The sequence below is a fragment of the Callithrix jacchus genome, chromosome 2 (assembly GCF_049354715.1).
Source record: "Callithrix jacchus isolate 240 chromosome 2, calJac240_pri, whole genome shotgun sequence".
NCBI classification, from domain to species: domain Eukaryota; kingdom Metazoa; phylum Chordata; class Mammalia; order Primates; family Cebidae; genus Callithrix; species Callithrix jacchus.
In genome coordinates, this window is record NC_133503.1 from 68,938,461 (window position 1) to 68,954,390 (window position 15,930).

Consider the following 15,930-nt stretch of genomic DNA (forward strand, 5'->3'; position numbering starts at 1 on the left):
TGTCAATACATAGGAGGTTATGAAAGATTCAACAGTCTAGTCTGATGACGTGATATAGCTGCAAAACCAGCTAAATATAAACTAGCTACAAAGAAGAAATTAAGATAGTAGACAGGTAAGTTTCTTTTACCATCAGTCTATAATTTCATTATTTCAAAAACACAGAAGACGTATTTTTAATAGGCCCACAGCAACAAAAAATATGAAAAAGAACAAATAACCAAGAAAATGTGAAAAATACTACGCTAAAATATGAAGAGGAAGAAATGTTTCAGTAAAGCAACAGGTATGATCTGGGTAGTGTAGCTACTCAGATAGAAGCACCACACAAGGTGCTTTGCATGCATTCCTCCACACAACCACACCCCCAAATACTTGGTATGGTTTCAATATTTTAAATATAGTAAGTTAAATAACTTACTATAAGTGCATAGTCAAACATTGGTTTTGCAGAGAAAGTGAATGCCAGCACATTGGGAGGCTGAGGTAGGCGGATCAACTAAAAATACAAAAAGTAGCCGGATGTGGTGGCACATGCCTGTAATCCCAGCTACTCAAGAGACTGAGGCACGAGAATCACTTGAACTCAGGAGGCAAGGGTGCAGTGACGGAGATTGCACTATTGCACTCCAGCCTGGGCAACAGAGCAGAACTCTGTCTTGGTAGGTGGTGGTGGCAGGGGAGGAAACACTTAAAGATAGAATTATAGCATGAAGGCATAGAACCCTCAAAGGCATGAATGAATAAAACAAAAAGGAGTTAAGAACACTGTATCATAAAGTGGAAGAAAAGGGAAACTAATAAAGGTTGGGCAGCAGCCAGACTTATTCTAAGAGTCTGCATGGCATGGTAAGACCTTAGGCTTTATAGCTTTGACTTTTGGCCAGGCTCATGCCTGTAAATCCCAGCACTTTGGGAGGCCATGGTGGGTGGATCACCTGAGGTCATGAATCCCAGGTCAGCCTGAACAACACGGTAAAACCCTGTCTCTAATATTAAATACAAAAAATTAGCTGGACATGGTGGTGCATGCCTGTAATCCCAGCTACTTGGGAGGCTGAGGGAGGAGAACTGCTTGAACCTAGGAGGTGGAGGTTGCAGTGAGCTGAGATTGCACCATTGCACTCCAGCCTAGGCAGCAAGACCAAAACTCTGTCTTTTATAAAACAAACAAACAAAACAAACAAAAAAACCCATTAGCCATTATACCGTAGGCAATGAAGACTCTCATTTAAAGTGGGCAAATACAGATTTGATTTTACATCTTAGAAATATAAGTATCGTATTGAAATAAATAAATAAAAGGAAAAAAGGCCAGGAGTGGTGGAGCACACCTGTAATCCCAGCATTTTGGGAGGGCAAGGCGGGTGGATCACGAGGTCAGGAGTTCAAGACCAGCCTGGCCAACATGGTGAAACCCCATCTCTATAAAAAAATAAAAAATATAAAAATAAATATAAATATCCTTGACCTCTAAACAATACAATAAGAGAAAATAAGACTCAACAGACCAACCATCACCAAAGTAGTGTGGCCCTGAGCTGACTAGAACTTTAAGGCAGTAGCAAAGAGATAAAATTTGAAAGATGTTTTTAAAAACACAATTGAAAAGGGCTTAACATATAATCAAAAAGTCACATAAAACAGATACTTAGCCAGCCTGGCCAATATACTGAAACCCCGGGTCTACTAAAAATACAAAAATTAGCTGGTCATGGTGGCACATGCCTATAGTTCCAGCTACTTGGGAGACTGAGGCAGAAGAATTGCATAAACTCAGGAGGCGGAGGATGCAGAGAGCTGAGATCGTGCCACTGCATTCCAGCCTGGGTGACAGAGTGAGACTCCGTCTAAAAACAACAAAACAAAAACAGAAGATACTTAGGCCAGGTGCAGTGGCTCATACTTGTAATTTCAGCACTTTAGGAGGCCAAGTCAGGCTGATCACCTGAGGTCAGGAGTTCGAGGCCAGCCTGGCCAACATGGCGAAACCCCATCTCTACTAAAAATACAAAAATTAGCTGGGTGTGGTTGGGCATCCGTAATCCCAGCTACTTGGCAGGCTGAGCCATGAGAATCACTTGAACCCAGGAGGCAGAGGTTGCAGTGAGCCTAGATTGTCCCTCATTGTACTCCAGCCTGAACAACAAGAGCAAAACTCCATCTAAAAAAAATACCAAACACAAAAGAATAGATACTTATATAATGTTTATAGAAACACTGTTCAGAATGGCCAAAAGGGAACAACCCAAATGTTCACTGATGGATGAATGGAAAAACAAAATCTGATATTTACAGTACAATGAAATATAAGGTAGCCTTTTAAAAAATTAAGAGAGAGAGAGATTCAGAAACATACTATAGCATAGGTGAACCTAGAAAACATGATAAGCGAAGTAAGGAGTCAACAGGACAAATGTCTGATTCTAGTTATATATGATATCTAAAATAGTCAAATTTATAGAGAAAAAAACACAGTGGTTTGAAACTATAGGCATGTGCCACCATGGAACAGTGGTTGCCAAGGGCTAGGGTGATGTTGGTAAATGAGTACAGAGTTTCAATTTAGGAGATCAAAGAGTTTGGAGATGAATAGTGGTGATGGCTACACAACAGTATTAATATACTTAATGCTACTGAACTACCTACTTGAAACAATGAAAGCATTAGGCCAGGCAAGGTTGCTCAGGTCTGTAGTCCTAGCATTTTGGGAGGCCGAAGGGGGCGAATCACTTGAGGTCAGGAGTTTGAAAACAAACTGGCCAACATGGTAAAAACCAGTCTCTACTAAAAATACAAAAATTAGCTAGGTGTGGTGGCACAAGCCTGTAGTCCCAGCTACTCTGGAGGGTGAGGCAGGAGAATCACTAGAACGTGAGAGCTAAGGATTGCAGTGAGCCGAGATCGCACCACTGCACTTCAGCATGGTTAACAGAGCGTGACTTCATCTCAAAAAAAATTTTTTTTTAATTAAAAAATATGTATACAAAAAATAAGCAAACAATAATAATAACAGTGAAAGTATTAAGGCTGGCTGCAGTGGTTGGCTGACACCTATAATCCCAGCATTTTGGGAGGCTAAGGTGGGTGGATCACTTGAGGTCAGGAGTTCAAGACCAGCCTGGCCAACATGGTGAAATTCAGTCTCTATTAAATATACAAAAATTGGCCAGGTGTGGTGGCGACTGCCTATAATCCCAGCTACTTCAGAGGCTGAGGCAGACTTGAACCAAGGAGGCAGAGGTTACAGTGAGCTGAGATCCTGTCACAACCTAGGCAACAGAGCAGAACTCTATTTCAAAAAAACAACAACAACATAAAACATTAAATTATGTTTTGTCCATTTTTAAAAAGTCAAATAACCAATGGTGAAGATATGGGAAAAATCAGAATCAATGCATTGCTAGTGGGAACCTATATCCATTGTTAAGTTGAGAAGCACCATAAATTTGTGGAAAATCTATAAACAAATCACAGATGCTTCATGACATACCCATTATAAGTTGAAAATATTAAGTTGAAAATGAAAGGTGGCCAGATGCAATAGCTTCACGCCTATAATCCCAACAGTTTGTGAGGGAAAGGTAGGAGGTCTGTTTGAGCTCAGGAGTTTAAGACAAGCATGGGCACTACAGGGAGACCCTGTCTCTACAAAAAAAAAAAATTTTAATTAGCTGGGCGTAGTGGCGTGTGCCTGTAGTTCCAGCTACTTGGGGGGCTGAGTCGGGAGGATCACATGAGCCCAAGAGGCAGAGGTTGCAGTGAGCTGAGATCATGACACTACACTCCAGCCTGAGCAACAAAGCAAGACCCTGCCTCCACAAAAAAAAGAATAATTAGAAAATGCATTTGATACACCTAGACCACCCTAAACATGCTCAGAATACTTATGTTAGCCTACAGTTGGGCAAAATTTCTGGCATAAAGCCTATTTTAAAATAAACTGCTGAATATCTCATGTAATTTACTAAATACTACATTGAAAGTGCAAAACAGAATGGCTATTTAGGTAACCTGAAGTACTGTTTCTATTGAATGTGTATTGCTTTCACCCTATTGTATGGTCAAAAAATTCTAACTTGAACCATTGCAAGTCAGGGACCTTCTGTATATGAAATGCCCAGACTAGGCAAATCCCCAGAAACAGAAAGTACATTAGTGGCTGCTTAAGGCAAACACATATGGGTAGGGAAAGATGCAGACAGAGGTAGCTAAAGAGTATGTGGTTCTATGTTAGGGTGATGAATATATATATATTTTTTAATTGCATTCTAGGTTTGGGGGTACATGTGAAGAGCATGCAAGATTGTTGCATAGGTACACACATGGCAGTGTGATTTGCTGCCTTTCTCCCCATCACCTATATCTGGCATTTCTCCTCATGGTATCTCTCCCCAACTCCCCACCCCGCCGTCCCTCCCGTTTCCCTCTGACAGACCCCAGTATGTGATGCTCCCCTCCCTGTGTCCATGTGTTCTCATTGTTCAACACCCACCTATGAGTAAGAACATGCAGTGTTTGATTTTCTGTTCTTGTATCAGTTTGCTGAGAATGATGGTTTCCAGGTTCATCCATGTCCCTACAAAGGACACGAACTCATCGTTTTTGATGGCTGCATAATATTCCATGGTGTATGTGTGTCACATTTTTCCTGTCCAATCTAATATCAATGGGCATTTGGGTTGGGTCCAGGTCTTGCTATTGTAAACAGTGCTGCAATGAACATTGGTGTGCATGTGTCCTTATAGTGATGAATATATTTTCTAATTGATATCCTGGTGAAAATTTCAAATACGGAGTTGGGTATATAGATCTAAAGCCTGGATAAAGACTAGCACTATGGATATTGATTCAGTTTACAGATGACAATTTAAAACTCAGAGTTAGTAAGACTGGCATTCAAGAAGGATGAAAAAAGACTATTATAGACTAAGTGTATCCTCCTGAAATGTATTACTCTAAAGCCTTGACCCCAATATGTTGGTGTTTACAGGTGAGGCCTTTGGAATAATTAGATTTTGACACGCTCACAACAGAGGGGACCTCACGATGCAACTAGTCTCTTTATAAGATGCCAGAGTAAGTACCTTCTCTCTCTGCCATATGAGGACACAGCAACTTGGGAAACCAAATTGGCTAACACCTTGATCTTGAAACTTGTCTGTCTCTACAGTCAAAAATAAATTGCTGGCCAGGAGCAGTGGCTCACACCTGTAATCTCAGCACTTTGGGAGGCCAAGGCTGGAAGATCATTTCAGACCAGGAGTTCAAGACAAGCTCATGCAACACAGGGAGATCCTGTCTCTACAAAAAATACAAAAAGTAGCTGAGTGTGGTGGCACACACCTGTGGTCCCAGCTACTCAGAAGGCTGAGGTGGGAGGGGCACTACCAGTGCACTGGAGCCCGAGAGGCAGAAGTTGGAGTGAGCTATAATTGTGCCACTGCACTCCAGCCTGAGTGACAGAGCAAAACTCTTCCTCAAAAATAAGACTAATAATAAAAATTAAATAACAAAAAATTAAAATCCTTCTGGATCCTATATACTTATCTGCCATAGGATAGATAAGTATCTATCTCTGCCTCCCTTCTCTGCCTCTGTCTCCATTGCCTCAAATCACTCCAATTTGACTTCTACCTCAATCAAACCAACAACAACAAAAAAGGTACTTGTTATCTCCACCTTCTTATCCCTAGTGGACATTTTATTTGCTCTCTAGGGAACACTCAGCAAAACTGACCATATTGTCCTTCTTAAACTAGAGTGATCTCAGCTCATGTGCAGCTTCACTTTCCATGGTTTCAGTTACCTATGGTACAGTACAATAAGCCACTGGGGTCAAAGGTAGGAGACAGATTCCCATAACTTTTATTATAGTATCATTGTTGTTTTATTATCAGTGTTGATCTCTTACAATGCCCAATTTATTTTTTATTTGCTTATTATTATTTTTTTTTTTAGATGGGAATCCTGCTCCATTGGTCAGGCTGGACTACAGTGGTTTTGATCTCAGCTCACTCCAACTTCAGTCTCCCAGGTTTAAGCAATCCTCCTACCTCAGCCTCCCTAGTAGCTGGGATTACAGGCGCCTACCACCATGCTCAGCTAATTTTTTTTTTTTTTGCATTTTTAGTAGAGATGGGGGTTTCACCATGTTGGCCAGGGTGGTTTTCAACTCCTGACCTCTAGTGATCCGCCCGCTTCAGCTTCCCTAAGTGCTAGCTCTACGGGCATAAGCCACCACACCCAGCCACAATACCCAATTTATAAATGACACTTTATCATAGATATAGATGAAAAACATTACATATATGGGATTCAGTACTATCCAGTTTCATTCTCAACTGAGAATCTTAGAACAATATCCCCGGTACATACTAATATACTCTAGCCACATTCTGTTATTTTTCATCTTTCATCTCTGATTCGTCTTATTCTTTTTCATCATTCTTTTTCTACAACCTCAGTCTCTTCCATATAGACATCAAATGATATCTTCCTCAGTGTACCTTTTGTCTCACAGTATCTTCTGTCTCAAGGCCATCCATCTTACCTATGCCTTGCTCATGGCTCCAACTAATATGAACAAGGATATGTCATCTCTGAGTTATAGATACTCCAGTGTTCTCTCAGTAAATGACAATCTATTCACCCATCTACTGTTGAAGCTAAAAACGTGGGAGCCATCCTGCAATATGGAAACCTGAGAATTGAAAGCCACAGGATTTCTTTCTCCCTCACTCCACATTATCCAATCCATTACTATATCAGATGCATTTTATCTCCTAACCTGTTTTTATTTTCTACTCACAACTTTCATCACACCATAATCACTACAATGACTCTTTAACTGTCTTTTTATTTGTGGTCCCCTTCTAACCCATGTTCAACACTCCAGTCACAGTGAACTTTTAAAATGAACAGATCAGGTCATGTCTTGTTCCTTTTACTAGATTCGAATTTCTCATGAGAGCAAGCAGTATTGATGGCCCACTAACAGATCCCAAAACCTAGCACAGTACTCAAGCTATACAAGGTACTTACTATTTGTCAAATAAATAGCATGGACTCAACTAGTGTGCATAAGAAACACTATAAAAAGGCTAGTGCGGTAGCTCATGCCAGTAATCCCAATCACTTTGAGAGGCTCAGTGGGGGCAGATCCCTTGAGCCCAGGAAATTGAGACCAGTCTGGGCAACAAGGCAAAACCCCATCTGTACAAAAAATAAAAAACTTGGTTGGGCATAGTGGTGAATTCCTATAGTCCCATCTGCTGGGAAGGCACAGGAGGGAGAATTACTTGACCGTGGGAAGCTATGGCTGCAATGAGCCATGATCATACCTCTGTACTCTAGCCTGCACAACAGAGCGAGATCCTAAATCAAAAGAGAGACAGAGAAACAGACACCCTAATGAGTAAGAAATCAGCAGTCATAGGGACAAGGAAGGTTAGAAAAGGAGGACTAAAAGAGTTTTCTACTAGTAAAATTTAAATATATAAACAGGTAACAGAGGATAAGGTATCAACATTTTTTTTTTTAATTAAAAAGAAACGGTCTCATTGTGTTGCCAAGGCTGGTTTCAAACTCCTGGGATGAAGGCATCCTCTCACCTCAGGCTCCCAAAGTGCTAGGATTATAGGCATGAGCCACTGTGCCTGGTGAAGGTATCAAATTTTTATGAGACTAATTTTTTTTTCTTTACATACAGAGTCTCAGTCTGTCGCCCAGGCTGGAGTACAGTGGTGTGCTCTTGGCTCATTGCAACCTCCACATCCCAGGATCAAGCAATTCTTTCGCCTCAACCTACCCAGTAGCTGGAATAATAGCAGCATGACAACATGCCTGGCTAATCTTTGTATTTTTAGCAGACAGGGTTTCACTATGTCAGCCAGGCTGGTCTTGAACTCCTAACCTCAGGTGATCCGCCCACCTTAGCCTCCCAAAGTGCTGGGATTACAAATGTGAGCCACTGTGCCCAACCAAGATGCTAAAATTTATAAAGGTCTTTGGGCACCTCAGTATTCAAAATATAAAATCAAATCCAGGAATTCTACTTTGGAGAAATCATCCTTTTTAAAAAAAAAAAAAAAAAAGGCATGTGTGGGTGGCACACATCTGTACTCCCAGTTTGGATGACTCTTTGACCCCAGGAGATTAAGGCTGCAGTGAGGCAGGGTTACGCCACTACACTCCAGCCTGGGCCAACAGAGTAAGATCCTGTCCCAAAATAAATAAATAAATAATAAAAATATGAAAAAAATCTCCACAAAGTAGAAAAGGTAAGCTGCAAAATATACAGTGTTCTATGTGAAACTATGTGAAAGATGACAAAGAAGTATATATTTAGTCACGTAAATAAAAATATAATTTACATGAAAAAACATTATGAATATAAAAATATATTAATATTGGTCAGGTGCAGTGTCTTACTCTGTAATTCCAGAACTTTGGGAGGCTGAGGCAGGTGAATCACTTCAGGTCAGGAGTTTGAAACCAGCCTGGCCAATATGGTGAAACCCCGTCTCTACCAAAATACAAAAATTAGCTGGGCGTGGTGGCATATGCCTGTAATCCCAACTAGTCAGGAGGCTGAGGCAGGAGGAGAACCACTTGATCCAAGGAGGCAGAGGTTGCAGTGAGCCGAAATCACGCCACTGCACTCCAGCCTAGTGACAGAGGGAGACTGAGACTCTGTCTCAAAAAAAAAAAAATTTATTATCAATTGGTTGCCTGTTAAAAGGAGTGAAGAATGTGACAGTTCACAGCAAAGCAGAGAGTAAGCTAATTTTTCTGAATCTCATCAACATATGACTTTCAGGAACGAAAATACATATATTAAAACTAAAATAAAATAACTGCCATCCTAATCTAGAAAAAAGGACAGCTCAAATCAAGTTTCAGGCTGGGCACAGTAGTTCACACCTATAATCCCAATACTTTGGGAGGCCGAGGAGGGTGGATCGCCTGAGGTCAAGAGTTCAAGACCAGCCTGGCCAACATGGTGAAACCCTGTCTCTACTAAAAATACAAAAGTTAGCTGGGTATGGTGATCAGCGCTCGTAGTCCCAGCTACTTGGGAGGGTGAAGCAGAAGAATCGCTTGAACCCAGGAGACGGAAGTTGCAGTGAGCTGAGATCGTGCACTGCACTCCAGCCTGGGCGACAAAGCAAGTTTCAGCGCCATCCTTCAGAGTAATTTGAAAGTAAGGTACCTGAGAGTCAAACACAATGATCAACTGAAAAACAAACAACAGCATTTAAAGGAAATACTCCAAATCAAAATTTTAAACTTCAAAATTATTTATAAGAACCATTTCCAGTGTTTCAGATTTTAAATTATCAAAAATGATACAAACCTGAAGATTAAAGTTGAAACATGTAAATATACTGAAAGATGATTCTGGACAATGTAAACATTAGAAAAATAGTCTAACACCTTCTTGGCATCAACAGAACAATTGAGAATGTTTAAATCAGCTGGATGCAGTGGTTCACGCCTGTAATCAGCACTTTGGGAGGCCGAGGCGAGTGGATCACCTGAGATTGGGAGTTCAAGACTGACCAACATGGATAAACCCCAACTCTACTAAAAATATAAATTTACCCAGACATGGTGGCGCATGCCTATAATCCCAGCTACTCGGAAGGCTGAGGCATGAGAATCACTTTGAACCCAGGAGGTATAGGTTGCAGTAGCCAAGATCACACCACTGCACTCCAGCCTGGGCAATGAGAGCGAAACTCTGTCTCAAAAAAAAAAAAAAATTTAGCTGAGTGTGGTGGCTACCGCCTATAATCCTAGCTACTGAGGAGGCTGAGGCAGGAAAATCGTTTGAAGCAGGGATGCGGAGGTTGCAGTGAGCTGAAATCACGCCACTACACTCCAGCCTGGCCAACAACAGCAAGACTCCGTCTCAAAAAGAAAAAAAGAGAGAGAGAGAGAGAGAAAATGTTTAAATTATAGAGCAAAACAAACTTAAAAATCCCGAAAGATAAAAATACGTAATACCAACCAATTCATTCACAAAATGCTCCTAGAAAAATAAAGATTATTACTAAATATAATAAAAATTGATTTATGATAAAGGCAATTGCCTTTAACATGTATACTCACTGCAAGAATTACCTTTCATTTTTGAATGTGTGTTAATCAACGGATCAGAACAAATCCTGCAGGGCCACCATGGGCGTCTCTTGAATTTTGCCCAGATGAGATCTCCAACTTCATACTTCAGTGGCGTAGACTTTTTCTTGGGTTGACACTTTAGAGAGACAAAACATGACATCAATAAGAATCAAAATCTTTTGAAACAGTATTATCATTCCTATTAGCCTTCTGAAAAAGTAACATGAAAAATTGAGGATGAACACACTCTGGCCTGAAAAGAATTACAAAATAAGCACAACTAAATTATTTCATCTTAATTGTTCACAACATAGCCCTTTATACAGTAACAGTTCTCAATTATAACTGTTTCATATACTGAGTCTATCCATATTTTGAAATAAAATTAAGCTGGTTTTATTTTTAAAGAACTAAAAACAAACACAATAAAGAAAATCATCCCAAGGAAAAGATATCCTTGATCCAGGCCTTGCATCAAAACATGAAGGGGGAAAAAAATGGAGAAAAAATTATAGAAATGAGACTTCAGACCCTTCTGCATGTGATATTCTACATACTTTTCAAATCAATATTTCTATTACCATATAGTAGTAATACCAATAGTAGTAGCCAGGAGTGGTGGCACACACCTGTAGTCCCAGCTAACACTCTCTTTCAGACATAAACCTCAGAGAAAACAGCAAAGAATTCTTCTAGATACTCATGGAAGTTAAATCTCACTAAAAATACTGGGATTGGCTGGGCACGGTGGCTCACACCTGAAATCCCAGAACCCTGGGAGGCCAAAGGCGAGTGGATCACCTGAGGTCAGGAGTTTGTGACTAGCCTGGCCAACATGGTGAAACCCCATCTCTACAAAAAAAACAAAAATTAGCCAGGCATGTTGGCAGGCACCTGTAATCCCAGCTACTTGGGAGGCTGAGGCAGGAGAATCGACTGAATCCATGAGGCAGAAGTTTTTGAGGCAAAGGCTGCAGCGAGCTGAGACTGTATCACTGCACTTCAGCCCGAGCAACAGAATGAGAATCTGTCTCAAAAAAAAAAAAAAAAAAAAAAAACTGGCATTAGTTCCTCATGCATATACAGCTCCTAGGAAATAAAACAAAATTACATCTTACTTTCTTTCTTTTTTTTTTTTTTTTTGAGATAGAGTCTCACTCTATCACCCAGGCTGGAGTACAGTGATACAATCTCAGCTCACTGCAACCTCCGCCTCCCAGGTTCAAGCGATTCTCCTTGCCTCAGCCTATCAAGTAGCTGGGACCACAGGCACGTGCCACCACGCTCAGCTAATTATTTGTATTTTTAGTAGAGACAGGGTCTCACCGTGTTAGCCAGGATGGTCTCGATCTCCTGACCTCATGATCTGCCCGCCTTGACCTCCCAAAGTGCTGGGATTATAGGCCACTGTCCTGTTATCCAACAGCAATAAAATCTCAAGATTATTATATCCTTTATGACAAATATAGCCATAACCAATCTGGCACATAGTATCAGTTCTGTCTTTTCCTCAAAGAACTACTACAAAATGATTACACTGTATTTTTGGAAGTACAATTATAAAATACATGCATTCAATAGATAGAGGAAAAAGAATGTCAGTGGTATCAGGTAAAAACAATAGCCAGGACCACAGAACCAGAGAAAGCAGTAATAAATCCTCTCTTCTGACTCCATCATAAACTGTCACCTTCAAAAAAGTCAGTTAATTTGTCCTGTTTCCTAAACCACAAAATGGGGAAAGTAACATGTGCACTGTAATAGACCATCAAAATGAATAACTAGTAATTCAGCTCCCAGTATTTTAACCCCCCAAAATAATTCAAAGTAAAATAATTATAGAAAAAGATACTTAGGCCGGGCGCAGTGGCTCAAGCCTCTAATCCCAGCACTTTGGAAGGCCGAGGTGGGTGGATCACGAGTTCAAGAGATCGAGACCATCCTGGTCAACATGGTGAAACCCATCTCTACTAAAAATACAAAAAATTAGCTGGGCATGGTGGCGTGTGCCTGTAATCCCAGCTACTCAGGAGGCTGAGGCAGGAGAATTGCTTGAACCCAGGAGGCGGAGGTTGTGGTGAGCCGAGATCACGCCATTGCACTCCAGCCTGGGTAACAAGAGCAAAACTCCGTCTCAAAAACAAAAAGATATTTAAAGCAGGTTTTATGTTTGGTTGTTTTTTTGTGTGTTTTTTGAGATGTTCTCACTCTGCTTCTCAGGCTGGAGTGCAATGGTGGGATCACTGCAACCTTCACCTCCTGAGCTCAAGCCATCCTCCTATCTCAGCATTCCAATGCTCACCAGCATGCCTGGCAAATTTTTGTATTTTTGGTAGAGATGGGATACAACCATGTTGCCCAAGCTGTTAAAGCAGTTTTTGTTTTTGTTTTTTTAATGACAAAAGTTAACGTCCACCAAAAGATCAATTTTAAAAAATTTTGCTGGGAGCCATGCTGGTTCAGGCCTATTGTCCTGGAGCATAAGGAGATGAAGCTAGGCATCAAGGCCAGCCTGGGCAACACAGAAACCTCTCATCTATATAATCAAACAAATTATGCTATGACAACTCTATGAAACATGCTAAGTGCAGATATTATATATTGAAGATAATACAGCCATATATACACTATATGATCTATTAGAAGTGTTGCTGATGCAATAATGGTGACTTAAAAAAATGTTTTAAATAACAAGACCAAGGAGAAACACAAATTTTAAAGTTTCATTAAAACGGATAGTACCATGAGTAAAGAATTTAACAAACCCATATTTACTTCCTTCTATCTTGAAAAATTTCCATGACCAAATAAAATAATAAATGCAAACCTAGTCAAAATAAATCTACATAAATATACATTAATATTATCATTCATAGACAACAATAACCAAATCCAACTGACCTTAATAAATAAACTTAGGAAAGGCAAAAATTCCAGACCACAGAAAAGCTTCTAATCATGAAAATAGTGGAAATAAGAACAAGGGTTTAAAAAAGCAAGATGGCTTTAAGACCAGATTAAAAACTTTATCTTGCAGAGACACACTCCAAAATAAACCCTTTGAAGCCCATAATTTAATTACACACAAACTTAGTAAACATCTATGTACAAAGCTCAACAAGAGACACAAAGACAAATAAGACAATTCTAGATTCCAAGACACTTGGGAAAAGAGATCAGAGAAAATGTCAGTGAAGAAGTTATGGCCAGGCGCAGTGTCTCACACCTATAATCTCAGCACTTTGGGAGGTGGAGGTGGGCAGATCACCTGAGGTTCGGAGTTCAAGACCAACCTGACCAACATGGAGAAACCCTGTCTCTACTAAAAATACAAAATTAGCCGGGTGTGGTGGCGCATGCCTGTAATTCCAGCTACTCAGGAGGCTGATGCAAGAGAATCACTTGAACCTGGGAGGCAGAGGTCGCGATGAGCTGAGATTGTGCCATTGCACTCCAGCGTAGGCAACAAGACTGAAACTCCGTCTCAACAACAACAAAAAAAAAAAGTGGCATCTTCCAGGCTTAGACTGGCAGGATTGGCAGATTTCAGAATGACTTTTCCTAATATGTCTATAGGTCCATTGGAAATAATAAGCTAATCCTTTTAAAATATGATATTGGGCTGAATTCTGTGTATACTGCCATCACACACACACACACACACACACACACACACACACTATATTCCCTCCCTAACCCAGTAGCTGTGAATGTGATCTTATTTGGAAATAAGGTCTTTGTAGATAAGCAAGATGAAGTCACAAGGGTAGGCCTTAATTCAATGCAACTGTTTCCTAATAAAATGGAGAAATCTGGACACAAAGACAGGCACAACAGAGGGAAGATGACATTAAAACACAGAGAGAATACAATCTATAAACCAAGGAAAGCCTGAGGTCAGACGTCAGGAGAGGGGCAGGGACAAATACACACTCACAGTCCTCAAAACAATGTCCTGACAACTTGAGTTTGTACTTCTAGTTTCCTGAACTGAGAAAGAATAAATTTCTGGTATTGAAGCCACCCAGTTTGTGGTATTCTGTTACAACAGCCCCCAAAAACTAATATACATCTTGCTTAACCCTTACAACCTTACAAGATAGCATTATCTCCATTTCGCAGATAAAGAAACTGAGGCTCAAAAAGGTGAAGTCATAGGCTGGTTTCGGTGGCTCATGCCTGTAATCCCAGTACTTTGGGAGGCGGGAGGATCACTGGGGGTCAGGAGTTCAAGATCAGCCTGGTCAACATGGTGAAACCCCATCTCTACTAAAAATTCAAAGAATTAGCCCGGCATGATAGTGGGTGCCTGTAATCCCAGCTACTTGGGAGGTTGAGGCAGAAGAATCACTTGAACCTGGGAGGCAGAAGCTGCAGTGAGCTGAGATCGAACCACTGCACTCCAGCCTGGGCAACAGAGTGAGAATCCATCTCAAAAAAAAAAAAAAGGTTAAGTAACAATTGTAAAGACTAGAATTTAAACCCACATCTGAATAACCCTAAAGACCGTATTTTTTGCATTAGAAACAAATATGACTAAAATTTGTTTGCAAAGTGTTTAAATCCAACCTAAAAGCTAACTAGATTCAAAAGCTCCACATTCTTTACTTCTTTTTGTTTGTTGGTTTGTTTTTTGAGAGAAGGCCTCGGTCTGTCACCCAGGCTGGGGTGCAATGGCACCTTGATTTAAGCATCTTGAATAGCTGGACTAAAGGCACATGCCACCACACCCAGATAATTTATTCTATTTTTAATAGAGACAAGGTCTCCCTATATTGCCCAGGCTGCTCTTGAACTCCTGGTCTCAAGCAATCCTCCCACTTTTCCTTCCAAAGTGCTGGGATTACAGGCCTGAGCCACCGAGCCCAGCCCATATTCTTTATTTCACTGATAGTAACATATCATTTTACATTAAACTAACCCAGAAAAACTTGTCACTACAATCTTCAAAAATCATTAAAGGCTTAACACATCTCTACAACTGTAAGAAGTGGCTCTTGAGCCAAAAGGTATGTTGAAAGAAATTTTAGATGAGACCTTTACTTTCACTAATGAATTTTTCTAGCATCAGTAAGAATCAAATCTATGTTGCACTTCTGAGGATTAAACGAAACAAAACAAAAAAAGCTAAACTGGTTCACCTATGTTCCAGGTAATATGGGATAAAACTAAGTTGCTTTCTATTTTAATGTAAATTGACTTAGTCCTTGGTTATCATCTCTTCTCAGACATACCCAAAAATAACAGTTGAGCTAAATATTAAAAAACAGCCATAGTGCAACAATTTTTTCTTTTTCTTTCTGAGGCAGAGTCTCCCTATGTAATGCAGGCTGAAGTGCAGTGGCACAATCATAGCTCACTGCAGCTTCCACCTCCCGAGCTCAAGCAATCCTTCCCCCTCAGGCTCCCAGGTAGTTGGGTGCACCACAATGCCAGGCTAATTTATTAATACACACACATACACACACACACAAACACACACACATATATTTTTATATATATGCGCGCGCGCGCACACACACACACACATATACATATAAATATATGTATCTTTTGAGACGGGGCCTTGCTCTTGTCACCCAGGCTGGAGTGCAGCAGTGAGATCCCCACTCACTGCAACATCTGCCTCCTGAGTTCAAGCGATTCTCCTGCCTCAGCCTCCTGAGTAGCTGGAATTACAGGCATGCACCACCACGCCCAGCTAATTTTTGTGTTTTTAGTAGAGACAGGGTTTCACTATGTTGGCCAGGCTCGTATCGAACTCCTGATCTCAGGTTATCTGCCAGCCTCAGCCTGCAAAGT

The 15,930-nt window shown here is 40.6% G+C and overlaps 1 protein-coding gene across 45 annotated transcripts in view; it reads right to left on the bottom strand.

Annotated features, from left to right (window-relative positions):
* NSD1 (nuclear receptor binding SET domain protein 1) overlaps positions 1-15,930 on the bottom strand; it is a 159,397-nt gene that overhangs the window by 86,225 nt on the left and 57,242 nt on the right. For 23 of the 45 annotated variants that reach the window (XM_054251898.2, XM_054251897.2, XM_054251893.2 and 20 more), the window contains one exon: positions 10,129-10,264. In XM_054251898.2, coding sequence (XP_054107873.1) covers positions 10,129-10,264 — 136 coding nt within the window. Of the gene's footprint in view, positions 1-10,116; positions 10,265-11,454; positions 11,541-15,930 lie in introns of all 45 variants that reach the window. The other 22 variants (XM_035290628.3, XM_078364635.1, XM_035290627.3 and 19 more) reach the window with 3 other exon arrangements.